Source organism: Apaloderma vittatum, unplaced genomic scaffold (assembly GCF_000703405.1).
Source record: "Apaloderma vittatum isolate BGI_N311 unplaced genomic scaffold, ASM70340v1 scaffold5389, whole genome shotgun sequence".
Lineage (NCBI taxonomy): Eukaryota > Metazoa > Chordata > Aves > Trogoniformes > Trogonidae > Apaloderma > Apaloderma vittatum.
This window is the reverse complement of record NW_009734595.1, coordinates 87691-104060: the sequence shown is the minus strand read 5'-3', so window position 1 is coordinate 104060 and position 16370 is coordinate 87691. Positions and strand designations below refer to the sequence as shown.

Below are 16370 nucleotides of genomic sequence, written 5' to 3'. Positions count from 1 at the left end.
CTTTCCCTATCGCTAAAAGTAAAGAATTTGGTATGAGCAGCTGTTTTACTGCTCTACACCACTAATCGCAAGCTTCTGAAGGCAAGAACTGTGGATTTCTGTGCAGATTGTTCAACAGAAACTGGAAAGATGATTCAATAGCTATTTCATAATAAAGAGTGTTTTCTCTTTTGCTTCTAATGTGCTATATTTCACACCCACAGTCAGTGAAAGCAGAAGGCCTGACATAAGAGTTTCATACTCAAGTCTTACAACGAATACATAGACAACAGCTTTTAGAAAAAACTTTAATTAAGAAAATATGAAGATTAATTTTACAAATTGGAAATACCATATAAAGCTGATAAATCTGCTCTTTGATAGAACAGATGGGAAAGCAATCTAAACTAAGAATCCTCCAAAAAACTCCAGTTTCTCTTTGAAGCTAAGAAATCTCTTAATTCAAATACTTGATCATAAAAGAGACCAAGACAACTCCAAGTTAATAGATTTACAACCTACATAGAATGTAAGGAGTTTGCTATTAATATGAGAATCATATGAAAATTTATCAAATATTATTTGTTTATAATAAAAGATGGAATATATCAAACTGCAAAGGAAATATACACACACAAAATAAGCTACCAGAAGCACAGAATATTTATAGTGTTCCAAACAGGAACAAGGTGTGATTACTACTCTTATACTGAAGATATGACTTCTTTATTTAGAAAAACCACTTACCAATGAAGTGAGAGAGCTCCTAGTTTATGCTAGTGCCATACAGTCTGGATATATCATGAAGATTTTAACCACACTGGTCTTTTGACTTACTAGCTGTCATTTTGAAGAAGTTCAACTCTTAGCCTTCTGTGCTAAGTGCAATTTATATGTTAAAAAAAGAGAAAAGTGTGGTTTCCTAAGGAAATGTCTCCACATTCTTTGTTTGCAAAAACTGTCTGTCTGCGCACCACAGAAATAACCTTCAAATACATCAACCCACTTCAACCTCCTTTCTTAAGTGGATAGCACTCTCAAGCTCCTACAAATTTCCTGACTAGATAGAGGTCCCGTTATCACTTATGTTGAGGGATGAAGTTACCTGAAGAGAACAACACTGTGAAATCTCCATCACTGAGAAAAGCTTGCAGTAATGCTCATGGTATATTAGATGTCTGAGAATTCCTTCATGAAACATGCATCTATTGGAGACTGATCTAAGAAGTTCTAATTCTTGTTGAACATCTGAAGTATACTATAAGTATCAAAACTAAGGCATCAGTTACATTATTCTGGACAGAAAACTTGGTATCAACTAAGCTCAGAGAAGCTGGAAAAAGGTGGCATTTCTACATTTCTGACAAAAGCACTGCAATTTTGAAATGAAAGATGTGTTGAAAGTTAATAATAGTCTATACCATGCAGACTTCTTGAATTTGTGAGACTTTGACGAATGTGATCTCTACAATGGTACAAGCATTCTAGGTAAAAAATGCCTGAAATTCTCCTACTCTTTTGCCTATTAAGAATTTGTCACAGAATATCAGAGAGGGTTCTCAGGATCGTGTATGGTTGTCCTACACACTGGCCTTGAAGAGCAGTTTGTGCTCTCATTCAGATGTCTGAGACAACACTCAGAATCAGAGAGGCATTTGTAGTATTATCTAGGAAAGCACTGGACAGCTCAACAGTGCTTCAGAACTCACAGAAGAAAGGAGTTTTCTGCATACAGATGGACCATATTTTTTTTAAAAAATATTTTCCTCTAGGATTCCAATATTTAGCAGACATTTGGCACAGGAATTTTGTTTCATTTTTCTCTATCCTTCTTTTTGTAGCATTGTTTCTAATCTGATCAGCTTTTCTAATTGCTTTATCTTTACCTTGATTCCACTGGGAAAGGTTCATAAAGGAATTTTTTGTAGAAGTCTTTCTTAATATCATGAACTAGAATTACAGCTTTTCCTTGGTCATCAAACTGTGGTCTGCCAGCACGTCCCATCATCTGAAGTACATCTGCCAAAGAGACAAGAATGTATAAAACAAATGTATTTATTTGAATGTATAAATACATTTATTTTTTATATATATATATAATGTGCAATATGGGATCTTGGATTTCTTTGGCCTCCTATGCCCTATTGGTTTTGACACATAGATTTTTTTTCTTCCATTTCAGATAAATTTATGATGAACTTCTTCCTGGCAGGGACTATCTTCCTGCATGCTTGAAGACCACCCACTGCAATTGAATCTAATCTTACATCTAATAAAAATGTCCTTCACTTTCCACTCCACATCCATCTCTCATTTGATCTTATGCAATTACAGACGATAAGTAAGAGAACCCATGAAGCCTACAATGGCAACTGTCTATTATTACCTAATTTTCAAGTATTTAACTTCACAATAATAAAGGTTCCTTGTATAAGTGTTTCTGCTATAAGTGATTTCCAAGGTTTTGAGTATTTTAGAGATGAAATGTTAGAGTTAAATTCTATGTACTGACAGCTATGACCTTTACCTCCCAAATTTCAGGACAAGTAATATTAGTTGTTAGCATTGGAGCAGAGATGGTTTCGTATCATATGCTGCCCCTGTATCAGATTACGATACACAAATTTAAAAGTGGGTACAGTTAAAGCTTACCTGTACTACGCCTATACATCATCACTTGCAAGAACTAGTTAACAACTCCTGCAAACACCGAAAATACCAGTTCATACAAAACACACCCAAGTTGCTACCCGGCCACCAAGAAGTATGCTTTTCATCTATTTGTCTGTCTCTCCTAGTAATCTAAAAAGTGCATTTGCACAGGTTGTTTTTTGTCTTGTTCAACAGAGCTCTGACTTCTGTTCTTCAACTGCTATTTAACTTTGAAGAAACAATGGGAAGCAATTCATAAATACGTTTTACATCTCTATTTTAAATTTTTTTACATTTTGCATATTCTCTATAAGCTCTATCATACCTGTACTACATGTTGCTTGCAGTACCTGGAATTGTGAAAAGAAGTTTGTTTGGCTTCATTATCAATAAGCTTTTGGCCCAATAGTCAGTCAGGGAAGGAAAAGCCAGAGGGTGTAGAATGGGATACAGCAGCAGACCATGACAGAAGAAACAATCCGATGACAATAAACAGTTTTTAGCAACACATTTTCGTTTGTGTACCCAGGAGGCAATGTTTTTATCAGTTTATTCCTTTAGTTAATTGAGGAATGGCATGAAAACGTAAAATGAAACTAGCCTGAAAATGATGTTTCTGAATAGATATGGGCACAGTAGGGTGATGAAACAACTTCTTTCTGTTCTTATGTGGCGAATTAAATTGTGCATAGGAAATGGATTTACCAAGAAGCATCAGGAAATTAATTTTGCCAATATCCACTACGTAATTATCCAAAACCAATATTTTCTTTACTGACTATATGTTGCCTGGCTGCTTTTAATCCCCGGACTAAACTCCTGAAATGTTAAATGTGATCCAACTGGCCGAATAAATGTCTGGCAACTGAGAAGAGGCCCTCCCCAAAACCTCTGACTTCACTCAAAGAAGCATTTTTACTTATTTTGAAATTAGGGAACACTCCAGAATGATTCATTCTGCCCTCAGCTGCTTCCTTGGAGCCAAATGCATCCTTGGTACAGAAAGATAAATTCAGCAGGCAGAAACCAAGTTATACCATAACGGAACAGTGAAGGTATAACTTGAGGGCAGCATTAAAGACAGCATTGTGAAATTTTGGAGGTATTTCAGAAAGAAATCCATTACATTTTCATTCTATTGCTGCCACAAAACTGCTACCTATCCACAGAACTTCCAGATGCACAAGTATTCTCTAGAAAGTTAAAAATAAAAATGCTCTGAGCAAACTGCACCACATGTTTCTTTGTAAAGTAAGGGATTTGCATTTTCTGTTGCAGCGTATATAACAAAATTTGAATGCATCTTATCACAGATATCGGTATTGCATCCCCCCAGTCTTATTGAAAATTCAGGAACTGAACAACCCCAAATGTCTCAGTCACCTGAATTTAAAAAAGCAATAGTGAAAATATAAGCATTCCCTAAAGCCTTTGTGACTACTTGTACGACAGATTTCTAAAATAGAATAGTAAGTCTTCAATGCTTATCGAGTTTCTGTTGTATTATTTTCTCTATAACTCATCTTTGACAGTGCCACAGATTCAACATAAAATTTTAAACTTCTGATAATTTTCAGCACTTTTTCCCATTCAGCAATAAAGTCAGTTGTGGCTACTCTTCCAGTCAGGACGAGTGAGATACGACTTCTCTACAGCGACTGCCTGTACGAAGTTTACAGCAGCCAAAGTCTGTCACAAAATGCAGCTGTGCATGGCTGAGCTCCCAGGTCACACCAGAATCTCTGAAGAAGAGAGTTGGTCTGGAAATTGATCCCAAGTTTCCTGCAGAGCAGTAACCACTAAATTAAACTCCATGATAGGTTACTTGGAGAAGTAACCCCTGTAGTATTTTCAGTTTGAGTCTTTTTTCGTTAGTAAGCTTCTCTTGCTGAAACACAGCGCTGAGTTAAAAAGACGCAAGCTCTCTAATTACATTACAAATAACATTTAGATTGTTCTTAGGTGTACACATCTCTGGCATAGGATTGGATTATTTAACAATAAACTTTCTCTTGCAAAGAGAGAAAGAGAAAACAGAACAGGAAACCTGGAATAAATTTAGCTTGTCCTCATTCTTCAAGCTTACTACCATCCAGACAAATATTCTCCCTGTCTGAAAGTTCTTCCTTGGTTCAGTTTCTTAAGCTCGTTGAAAACACCGCAGAACAGTTTGTGAAAAGTGGAGTTTACTGGAGCCAGAAAGCAATAAAGGTCTACATCAAACCAGAAATTCAAATATTTAATTTAGCTGCTTATTTCTGAAGTATCACTTACTTGAAGTGTCACTTACATCACTGAAGATACTAGACTAGTTAAGGCTTTTCGTTTACTGTCAAGTGACTGCGTGTAAATATTATGTTCGCATACATGTGTGATTCAACTGCTGCATTTCAAATCACGGCTATGTTTACTGTTAAAAATCCATTTAATTTAAAAAAGGCTTCAAAAAATTATTTGCATGCATGAAATCTTCCTTTGATATAATTAACTATATGACTTTATACTGTCCCTTTAATTGTTAAATGTCTATTTTGGATAATACAGATTGAAGGACTTTAGCATGAGAAAAGCTATGCAAAACAAACATTTTCATTATTACAAAAATTGTAAGAGTTCTCTTACAACTTGAATTAAACAAAGAAATCCTTTCCTTAGCACTCCTAGACTCTACCCAGATTAAGTACTTTCTGTGATCGGTTACTGAATGATTCAGATCATTTGCATATGCCTGAAATACATTTCAGCACATGAACATTTCCATAATTTATGTGAGTACCTGTAATGGGATAATCCACATATCGCCTTGTTTTTCCATCATAGTATTCTGTTCCTTTAACAATTACTAAATGAGCTGGAAAATTTACACCCCAAGCTAATGTGCTTGTGGCAATAAGAACCTGAAACAGAAAGAGAGATTAATGAGGTATATGTAACAAAAAGCTAACTTTTAAAATTCCATGTAAAAGTCATTACGGCAGGATTACAAGAGACAATGTACCTGGATTTTGCAGTTCACAAACAGTTCTTCCACAGTTTTCCTGTCTCTTTCATGCAGACCCGCGTGGTGCATGCCTATTCCAAAAGCAAGTGTCAGCTTCAGATTTGAATCTCGAACTGTCACTATAATGTCATTCATCTGTAACAAAAAGAATAGTTTCGTGTTTTAAAACAGATGACTCAGAAATGTTAAACTTTAAGGGCTGTTGTTATCTTTTTTTTTATTTTTTAGAGCAAGGATAATTTGCTCAGTGCTGTTTATACAAACAGGAAAACAGAGTCTTCAGTCTCTGAACAGTCTGGTTTTAGTCTAAAGAAAATCAAATACGGTATTAATGATGCCGGGGCAATATAATATGCACATGACTTTACTGACCACACTAAGTAGTGCAGTTAAAGAAATGGAAACACTGAAAACAGCTTGACAGGTCTGGCAAATACTGTGCATTCTGCTCTGTGTTTGTTTAATGCAATCCCTAGTATCAAAGGGGTTAGAACTGGTATAAAAACACAGCAAATCCCTGCAACCAGTAACACAATAACAATCATGAAAAATAAATTTGGCTCTTTAATGCCTATAAAAACTCAGACACAGTTCTTCAGTTTGATAATTCTGCAAATATTATTCATCGAAAAAGCTTCCTATTTACATGCTGAAATGCAAATTAACTTGAAATTTGTTTTTGGAGTGTGAGTGTGTGATTTATAGACTCAAACTCTCTAGTGAAACTCATAAGTGTCTTCATTTAAATATTTCAGAAGGCCAGACAAAATGTTTTATTTCTATTACTATTTTTTTTCAAATCTCATGTCAATGACTACTTAGAATCATTTTAACTACTCTTATTTAACTGTATTTCTTGCCTAAGTTTTCAAGTAGTAAATTCCATAATAAGCTCATTTATTTCTGTAGACGACCTCTGTGAAAAGCCCCTCCCTAATAACAAACAAGAGCTTTATAACTTCTGCCTTATTTAGTGATTTTCCCCCTCAATATTCCTTCTGTTGTTTTATTTCTAAGGCCATTTATATATATATATGATTTTAATATAATTATAGCCAGGAACTTTCAAACCTCATCTCTTATTAGTGGTTTCCTGGTGCCACCAGCAGTGGCATGATGATATTGCATACTTAGGGGCAGCATCACTCCCAGTTAACCCAGGAGGTGCAGCCAAGGTTAGAGAAGATGTAGCAGTACAGAACCAATTACTCAGGGTGACTGAAGAATTTGGATCAAGTACCCAGCCTCATCTTGGACTGAGTATCTCAAAGTACTGAGATATGATACCTGCATGACTGCAATGGTATCTTCATTTCCACTTAGGTTTCTCCGGTGCTGCAGAAATGCTCAGAATCGTAACCTTCTCTAAATGTTTCCTGGGTTTTATAACTCTCAGACCTCAACAAAATTATTCACATATCTAAACCCAAATAACATACATCACTAGTAATATAAAAAATATCTTTAACGGTTTAAAAAACCCAGAGAATTTAAAAAAAATCAATCAAACAAACAATATGGATTTTGTAAATCCATCAATTCTGTCAAGAGCAAATTACAAAGCATTTTAAAAAGCCTGTTTGTTGAAGCCGTATTGACTAAGAGAACCAGAACTGACAGGAATCACAGAGAAGCCAATTTAAAAAATATATTGTTCAAATTTTGGCTTGGTTCGGTCAATCTGATCTGCCAATGGAAGCTCCTGAAGTTTATTTTCCTTTACATTGCAGTTGCCTGGATGTTCCTGAGAGTTTCCTCTAAGACATGGAAGGTTTGCTGTATAACCTGAGCAGCCATGTATATGAAGAGGATGCTTAGAGAAGAAGGGAGTGAAAGGGACTATAAAATACTGAAAGGAGAGGAAGCAGAAAGAAAAAAGCAGCGAATTGAGAAGTGAAGAGGGGATGTCTATTTAGGAAAGGGAAATAAGCAGAGGAGTAGATTAGAAGAGAGTAAAGAACTGAATGAAAGGAGGATATGCTAAAGGATAAAGTTTATCTATCTAGACACAATCAGCAAACCTTTGATTTCTCTAGTCAACATGTAGACATGTGACTGCAGTGCAGACAACATGAATTATGACACATTTTAAACATTTTGTCTTCTAAGATGAAAAAATAGCTCGATAAAAAGAGAACCCATATACCATTTTCTCTGCAATTATGACCATCAACATACATAACTATTAATGCTTTTTGTGCTATGGATTTATGAAATGCTACTAGAACTGCACAGGCTCCTTATGCTTAAATGGACGCTTTGAGAAATAATAGTTACATGTACACATGTGACAGGGAATTAAAAAAAAAAAGGAAATCAGCACTGGTTAAATGTCAGAAAAATAAGTGAAAAAATTAATGTATTTTTATTTTTCTCAATTTCTGCATTCAAAAATTGACAAAAGGCATTATATTGGTGAATTAATTTTTCTCCTCCCCACATCATGATAGTTACATCTTTAATGTGAGGGAAAAAGCCAGTTCCAACGACATTTATTTTATTATTCATATGAGCAGAATTTGGTATTGAGAAAATAATGAATCTAAACTCCCATTTCCTCTAGAAGAGCACAGAGATCAAATTAGCTGATTCGGATAAGTCTATAGTGACTGCTAGACTGCTCCTTCAGCACAGGCACTTTTACAGTGTTAGTTATTTTCAGCACAGAACCTGAGCCAAACCTTTTTGCCATGTAGTTGCCAGCACAAAGCATCCTGAATTCACACCGCTGGGAATTTATTCAAAGCTTTTCTTCTTGCTTTTACAGTCAGCGGTGGTTATTTTTTTCACCTCTGACTTGTATTAGAGCAGTGGCCTGTGGTGCTGTTAGTCATACCTGCAAAGCAGTGTAATTTACCACAGGAAAACTAAAGAACCCTTAGCAGGAGAGCTGGCGCATGTACTACTATCCTGTCATTTTAGCAGCAGGGAATCCTAGTCATTTTTAGCTGACCCCTTGCTTTCACATAAATCAATGTAATAAACACAACTATTTTACCCATAGGCACAATCCAAGGCTTAAAATTCTCATGATGATTTATTTAAAAATACAGCTTTCTTATGTCAGTGTAGCGTAAGAATATTATCACTTTCTATTAAGAAATGATGGCACAATTAATAGGTTCATTACCCAGAAACAGACACACTATCGGGACATTAACACAAATCTGTTTTGGCATTATTATAACTTCATTAGTATTTATCTTTCTGAAAACAACTGTAACGTTAACTCATAAAAGAAAAAGAAAATATATTTTATCTTAAGAACAGGAAAAGTGTATTAAAAATAATATAGGTAAACATACACGGTACTGGCATAAAAAACCCTCGTACAACACTGATGCAGCGAAATTAGTGCAAGGAGGGATTTTTTCCCTGGACTCCAAGACAGGCAGGATTGGGTCCATGCAGAAGAGATTTTGCTATCCTTCACAGATTTTTTGACGAACAAACAAAAATATCTCCTGTGCTTTCCTAATGTTAGACTGACTAGGAATCCACCTTTTAAGAAAAACACTTTGAAAACCAATTTGGGAGCCTAATACCATAGCAAAGTACTTATTATAAAAACTAAAGTTTGTTTCTACCTTTTATATCTCTGAATAAACTAGATTTTTCTCAGACTAGTAAGTAGTCATTTTCTTTGTTCCTGCACATATGTAAACTGTTGAACCATTTACTTTAAGCTAATAGAACTTTTTTATATTTTAAATTTATTATACTTAAAAAGCTTTTGTAGAAAGATAGGATTCCATTTAAGTAGATACATTACCCTGTGCCTGAAATACATTCCAGTCAGAGTATAATTCAGCAAGTTGATGACAATGCTGGCTCCAAAAGAAAGGAGGAGACCAGATTGGACAAGAATGAGCTAACAGATTGTGCAGCCCAATTCTGTCCCTTTGAGTGTGATATATTGTTTCAAGATGCTAAAAACCCATACTTTCTCAAAGCATATCTGTTGTGCTGGTTTTCCCATTTTCACAGAATCCTCATTATTAGTACTCTGTACTCTTTTCAAAGCACGTCAGACTCAGACCATATGCCACTGAATAATGCTTATCAATTGTCTAAAATGCCCAATAGAAGAAAGATGTGCCAAACAAAAGAATCGTGAAAGTTATGAAGTCTTTTACAAAAATAATTACATTTTTCACATCTGCTACAGATGTTAAGTCAAATAAAAACATCTCCTTCTTATAACCAAAAGTTAATTTTTTATGACACACTTTTGTGTCATAAAAACAACATCTTGTAGAAGGAAGTTGAACTTCTATAATGAGTGAAACTCTTAGAAATCATTCTTGGGTCCCCTCCTGATCTTTGAAGGTAGAAAAAAATTCATCTTCTAAAATAATTTTTGATGAAGAATTGACTTATCCTGATAGTCCAGAACTCTCCCATACAAACAAGATGCCTAAACTATCTCAGATAAGATTATTCAAGAAACATTTTGAACTACAGTTTAACCAGTTGTGATATATTACTAAAACACATACATTTAACACTAAAAATCTCATCTAAAAGATAGTAATATACCTATTCATGACATAGACCAGATTCTTCTATTCCCGTTTTATAGCACAGCATTACCTCAGAACAATAACGTGGAGATAATAGGTTACTTGATTTAAAGGTTAGAGAAGGAAAAGTAATTTTTTGTCTTTCTAACAATTCTTGGGATTTTTTTGGGGGTATTGGTTTTTTAGCAAGGCAAAACTGAACTATATGGTAAAATTTAATTCACTTTCATGCATATGTCTATGCATATTTCCATATAGTATACAAACATATATCAATCCATAACTAGCTCCCACATCTTCATACACACACCTCTAAAACTGCAAAATCAGTAGGGGTCTGATTCATTCTTTTGGAATCAATGAATGCCCTTCAGTTAAGTGGCCTTGAATTCAGTGGAAGCTGGCTATTACCTGGTATGGATGCTATTGAATATTACAGTAGGTATGTTTGTGCTAAAGGATTTTAGTTATTTCTAGAGGTTTCATAAAGAACAGTCTTAACAAGACACAGATGGTAAAATGATGCACAAAGTAGAATGCAAAAATCCCTGTGGTTAAGACTGTGCACAAGGGTATATTTCTTCCGCATCCTTGCACTCTAAACGTAAAAAAAAAAAATAATCCAAGTATTTGGCCAGGGAATAAATTTCTTAAAAAGAAAACACCCTGGTTGTTTGCCGGTGGGAACTGCATTCTAACTTCAAACAATAAACACTACTTTGTACTTTTGTTTTAGGTTAAACCAAAAAGTGGTAAATTAGAGAAAAATAAACAAACTGAAAAATTAATTCTAATAAACTATGTTGTAAAAAGATTGCGACATCTGCCACCACCACAGATGTACATGCAAATTCTGAAAAAGAAGGACTTGTTCCTCTTTAGTCAGCTCCCAGTGTAGAACAGCACAACTGATATTACCAAAGCTGAACATCACAAACTGGTAGCACTGACTGTTTCCAAAGCGATAATCTGAGCTGTTGCCTCTTTTAAAAAGATAAGTAATGGGTCACAAGCTTGAACGTGACAGTCCTGTCTGACAGCTCCAAATTTAGGATTTTAGCTAGGAAGCGTGTATTTAAAAATCACCTCATGATTATACAAAAAACCCCCCATGGTAAGCATAAGGTTTTCTCTCTCCGTCAGCACATTGGCATGAACGAACAATAAAAAGAAATGAAGAATTACTCAATTTACAGGAGTGGTCTTCTCTGTGAGATGCACTGCCTGTTCACACTTCTGTCACAGTGCACTTGTGCCTCACAAGGATAACCAGGGTGACCTTTACAGAGAGATGTCTGCTGAAGAGTCTTTGCAAGTACTGCAAACGGCGAGGAAGTCAGCTTCAGTTGCTTCTTCACTCTTTGGTGAAAAATAAACCCTGTGTTGGGACTGTAAATCATAAAAGGGAGAGAGAGCTCACTCTGGAATGTGTATGGACAACACACTTTACAGAGAAAGAATAATATCCCACCTTTAAGGCTTGAAGATAGGTAACTATGCTTTCTACTTCAAGAGACTGCCCACTCATACGCTACTTTGGGCAAACCTGCTGAAATCCTGAAGAACGTCTGCATGTGCTGTGCATAGCAACTGGCTAACGTAGCGATGAGCTTTGAAGCATCAGTTACAAATCTCAGTCAGTATTTCAGCTATTTTAGCATCATTGGAGGCTTCCTTGCTCAGACTAAACCAGATGTCTGAGTGGACGTTTCTTCATAAAAAGCATGCACATAGCCCAAAACTCAGCTGGAGAGAATCTATTAAACAGATCTAACTATTATGCAACAACAGGTTCAGTAGAACTGGAAAACCTACCAGTACTAGAAAGAGCAATTTTCATCAAGTACTGTACGGTCTTAGGAAGACTGACTGCTGTCTCAACTCTTTGACTACCTTTCAACTTTCTGAGTACTGTAGGAACATGGCTATGAGCAGGAAATGGTACATCAGACATAAAATTCAAGGAAAGCATTCAGGGAGAAGCATCTCCAAAACTGAATGAAGCTGCCTATAATACGTATTTTTAAGTAGACGGATGTCAAACAAAGTTCCTTTTCGACTATAATTCAGTTGCACCTGTTAGACTACTGGCTCCTTTGAGGGAAAGAACGTCTTGCATGACTCCTCCATGACCTAATTTGTCTACTTTGGTGGCAGCACTTTCAGGGCTGTTTCTGTATGTCATTTATACATACAAATTCCAGAAGCTTTATGCATGTTCATGTCTTTTGAAATACAACTGATTGAAATACTGCCTGACGCTGATACCTCGAGCTGGGTCGCAGAGATGGGGGTGGATTTACCCATTATCTGAGAGCACTGTGAAGAGACGTCTTCCGGAGTTTTGTGAACAGGACCCTTCACGTGCAGCGAATGAGAACCTACCTGGCTTGGCACTACCTGTACAGGGAGAATTTCTACAGAAAAGACAAGGGAAGCTAAGATGATGGCATAGCTGACACACAGGTAACAAAGATCCAGTCGTGGCCGCTCTCCTACTCCTATCCCTTTCGGCCAAGGCCTGAATCTCTGTTATGATCACAGAGAAGCTGCCATGCAGGGTAACAATTTTAATGGCTGTAAGAATCTGTGTCTCCCTCGCTATTAGTCTTCCAGATGTTTTTATAGATGGCATTCTTTACAGCATCTTACAAAGCCTTATGAAGTCTACCCACTGGGAAGCTAACAGAAACAGAGACCAACATTTGGCCATCACGTAGTAAAACCAATTACACCAATAAACAAAATTTACCAATGAGTTCTCACAGGAATCTTATGTCAGCCGAAATGACTATCATACAAGCTGAACGAATACAAAAATGGCGAGGTCTGTTGCGAAGCTCGCAAACTTTGTATAGGCCCATTTATGAAAAATGTCTTTTATTTCAACGTACTTCACAATTAACAATTACAAATATTTTGAAAACAGTCATTTTTTCTGTTAGTTCCGATAAAGGAACGCTGGTTGGCAAAAATAAATATTGAAAACTGATAGGCAACAAAAAATGTTGTTTAAAGGTAACATCAATTTATTTCTTCCAACGGGCCCATTTTTATCTCGTATGGGATTGAGAAACACTTGAAATATTTGGGCAAGTGTTTAAAACAGGGAATACCTACTAAAACATAAGTATTTACTAGTTCCACTTTTAATAGTCAAAAATGCTATAGCAAGATGAGAGAATTTTGTCTATTTCACCTAGCACAAGCCTAACTAAAAGTTAGAATTTTTAAATGGAAAAGATATTATTGTGGATAAAGAATTAAGCAGTACATACACTACATACGTAGCACCACTACAGTGTTGTCCTTTCCTTCAATGTCAAATGAAGCTCAGGCTAATCATGCTCATTTAAAACACAAAACTACAAGCTGGTCCCATAATTACCTGAAAAAATGTCCACTTGAAAGTGTGGGCACTTCAAACACAATTGTGTTCTGCATAATAGTGGTAAGATATAACAACTTAGGACTTAATCCTCCGTTTTTACATTTACGTAATCAGTACCAAGTAACTTGGTAGGTATCCTATGCTCCAAACATTCAGCTTATTAATTCAAATACAAATCATATGCAAATGTTATTAAACTAATAAATGCAAAGTCTGCTTGTCCTTGTTGGCTCCCCTTTCAAAACCTTCAGAAGTTGATTCTGAAACATATGAAATTCAAAGACCTCTAATAGAAAACACTTTTCTAGCAAGTGAAGAAGCTTCAGTTACTGTTCTTTTCAGGACAGGAGCGGCTCACAGGGCATGAGGAAGCTATTTGCATTGCTGCATGTTATTTAGGGCAAGATGCACACTGCATATTCTAATTATAGGTGAGATTACTACAGTAAACTAGCACTAGGTAGTAGAGTACTCAACTGTGTAGTAGTAATTTTGATAGGAAAGGTTTTTGATATGCCGAAGTAAACATTACAGGTTATACAGTTAGAAAAGCAGTACCAAACTCAGTCATGTTTTTGTACTGGTGGTTTATCAGCCAATACATCCATTTTCTCTTTAAAAATCCATTAAAAATAGGAAGGATACAGATGTTACGCTTTATCTTGGAAAAATCACACTTTATTTTTGGCCCAGAGCAAAAAAGATTAAATAATCTCATCTAGAAACCTATACTTTTTAGCATATAATTTTGGCATATATTTTTGGTGCAAAACTCTATAACTATTCACACAACTGTTGATTTATAAGCACTTATACAACATTCAATTTGCATCTTTCATTTATGAGTCATGTATTTTGCTGTTTTGGCCCTGTATTATGACAGAAATTTCTAGGCAGAAGATCTGCTACTGTTAGAAAAAGCTAAATTCCAAAATGTACGTAAACTGCACATCGACTAAAACAACTGTTCTGAAGAAATGATGTACTATATTCAGAGCAGGTGCCAAACCAAATGCAGTATATAAAACCTAGTATACATTTTGAAGAATGCAGATAGAAGAGAATATTGAATGATTGTTTATTATTTGACTATCATTTATGTTTTGCAGTAAATGAAACAAGGATTGTTTTTGAGAAACAATACAGGAAAATATAAATTCCAAGTGTTTGCCTTTGCAATCCTTACATTCTTATAACAAAGATATTAGCAGAAGCTATCTTTTTTTTTTTTTACAACACTGATTTATTTCATCAATATGCAGAATGGAACCATTCCTAAATGGTTGATTCTGCAGCATATCCATCTATCTATATATGAATGGAAATGGATAGACACACATGTACATATATACACACATGTGCATATATGCACACAGACATACATGCATATACATAAGCCACTGTACCCGGGGTTATCTTAGGAGAAGGATGATTTTTCTTCTAAACCCTAGAAGGAGATTTGGTTTAAATTCCAGCTCAACATCTATAAGTCCCAGATTTTCAGCTGTAAACTCTGGAGAACCCTAGTCTTCTTATTCATTGTATCAGACTTGCAGCATGTGATATATGTTGTCTGGGACAACGGAACTAGCATTAATAATGGATATGCAGATAAAACAAAGATGAAAAGAGTTTGCGTTCTAAAGTTCAAATCTCACAAAGATGCTTATGTAGTCTTAATGCTGACACTAGTTTGAACATATATTGAAATTCAGCACATGCATAGCTGCTTCAAGATCTACCCTCAGATGACTCTTTTGTTTAAGATGTATTTCCTTTCAAGCAAACATCAAGAGAACAGAAGTAAAGCACATTTAATGCAGGTAAAATGATTCTACCTCTCTTTCATCCATCTTCAGCCATTGTTTGGGATCATCCTCGGTGGCTAGGAAAGCAATCAGATCTAAGGCAGTAAGCCTTGTCTGACGTCTGGATGACACAAAAATAAGAACAGGCTTGGCTGGAGAATGACTCCGTATTGCTGTTGAGGAAAACAGAACCTGAGAATTAGGCCCTTTAATGTCAAAAATTAGAGTTTCTCTTTGCAATACCTAGACAGCTGATACACCTCCTGCAGATGATACACAGTTGTCTATACTTAGTCTCTGTTCTGCTAGAGAGATATAGCTGAAGTGAGCGTGTATCATCTCTGAATCAAAGACCATGTTACTACGCTTTGCTGAGTCTGAGTTGATTTGGTCTGCTACTTCAGTGATCGTTCTAAGCTAATTAAGAGAAACAGTTAGGAAAAAAACCACAACCAAACATCAAACCACCACAAAACCTGGTTAAGCTCTCTGTACTTCAAACTGTGTGAATTTCTCTATCTCAGCCTAATAAGTACATTATGTTTTTTCTGCCCTGTTCAGGTATGTCGTCTCAAACTAAGGCTGTCAAGGTCCTAAACTTGCTCTTTGCCTGACTCAGAGCTCAGACTGCATAAACTCATATCTGCCTGCAAATCTACCAAATCCAGAAAAGGCAAAATAGCTAGGAGGCAACTTTTCAATAGCTGCTGCGAAAGTGGGCATTATGGTACAAAAGAACTTTGTTTCTGTACTTCACCAATTAGTGTGATATATTTAAACCAATTATGTTTTCGGACTTTTAAAAAAAGCATTTTCTTTCTCAGCCCATGATCGAAAAGTTTCAGGTTGCAGCAAAATTTTTACGGTCTCAGGAGTAAGTATGGCCATGGAAATGTTAAAATAACCTTGACTATATAATGTTAAATGAGAGGGGAAAAAGCCCTCAATAAATCACACGTGTGCAGATTTTCTAACAACAAGCACTAGAAGTATAAACAGGTGTACGCAGAATTTCA

At 35.8% G+C, this 16370-nt stretch overlaps 1 protein-coding gene across 1 annotated transcript in view; it reads right to left on the bottom strand.

Moving 5' to 3' along the window:
* ASCC3 (activating signal cointegrator 1 complex subunit 3) overlaps positions 1 to 16370 on the bottom strand; it is a 138582-nt gene that overhangs the window by 50874 nt on the left and 71338 nt on the right. The window contains exons 18-21 of the mRNA XM_009876339.1: positions 15385 to 15527; positions 5630 to 5767; positions 5408 to 5528; positions 1866 to 1998 (exon numbers count right to left, since the gene is read on the bottom strand). Of these exons, the coding sequence (XP_009874641.1) occupies positions 1866 to 1998; positions 5408 to 5528; positions 5630 to 5767; positions 15385 to 15527 (535 nt within the window). The remainder of the gene's footprint in view (positions 1 to 1865; positions 1999 to 5407; positions 5529 to 5629; positions 5768 to 15384; positions 15528 to 16370) is intronic.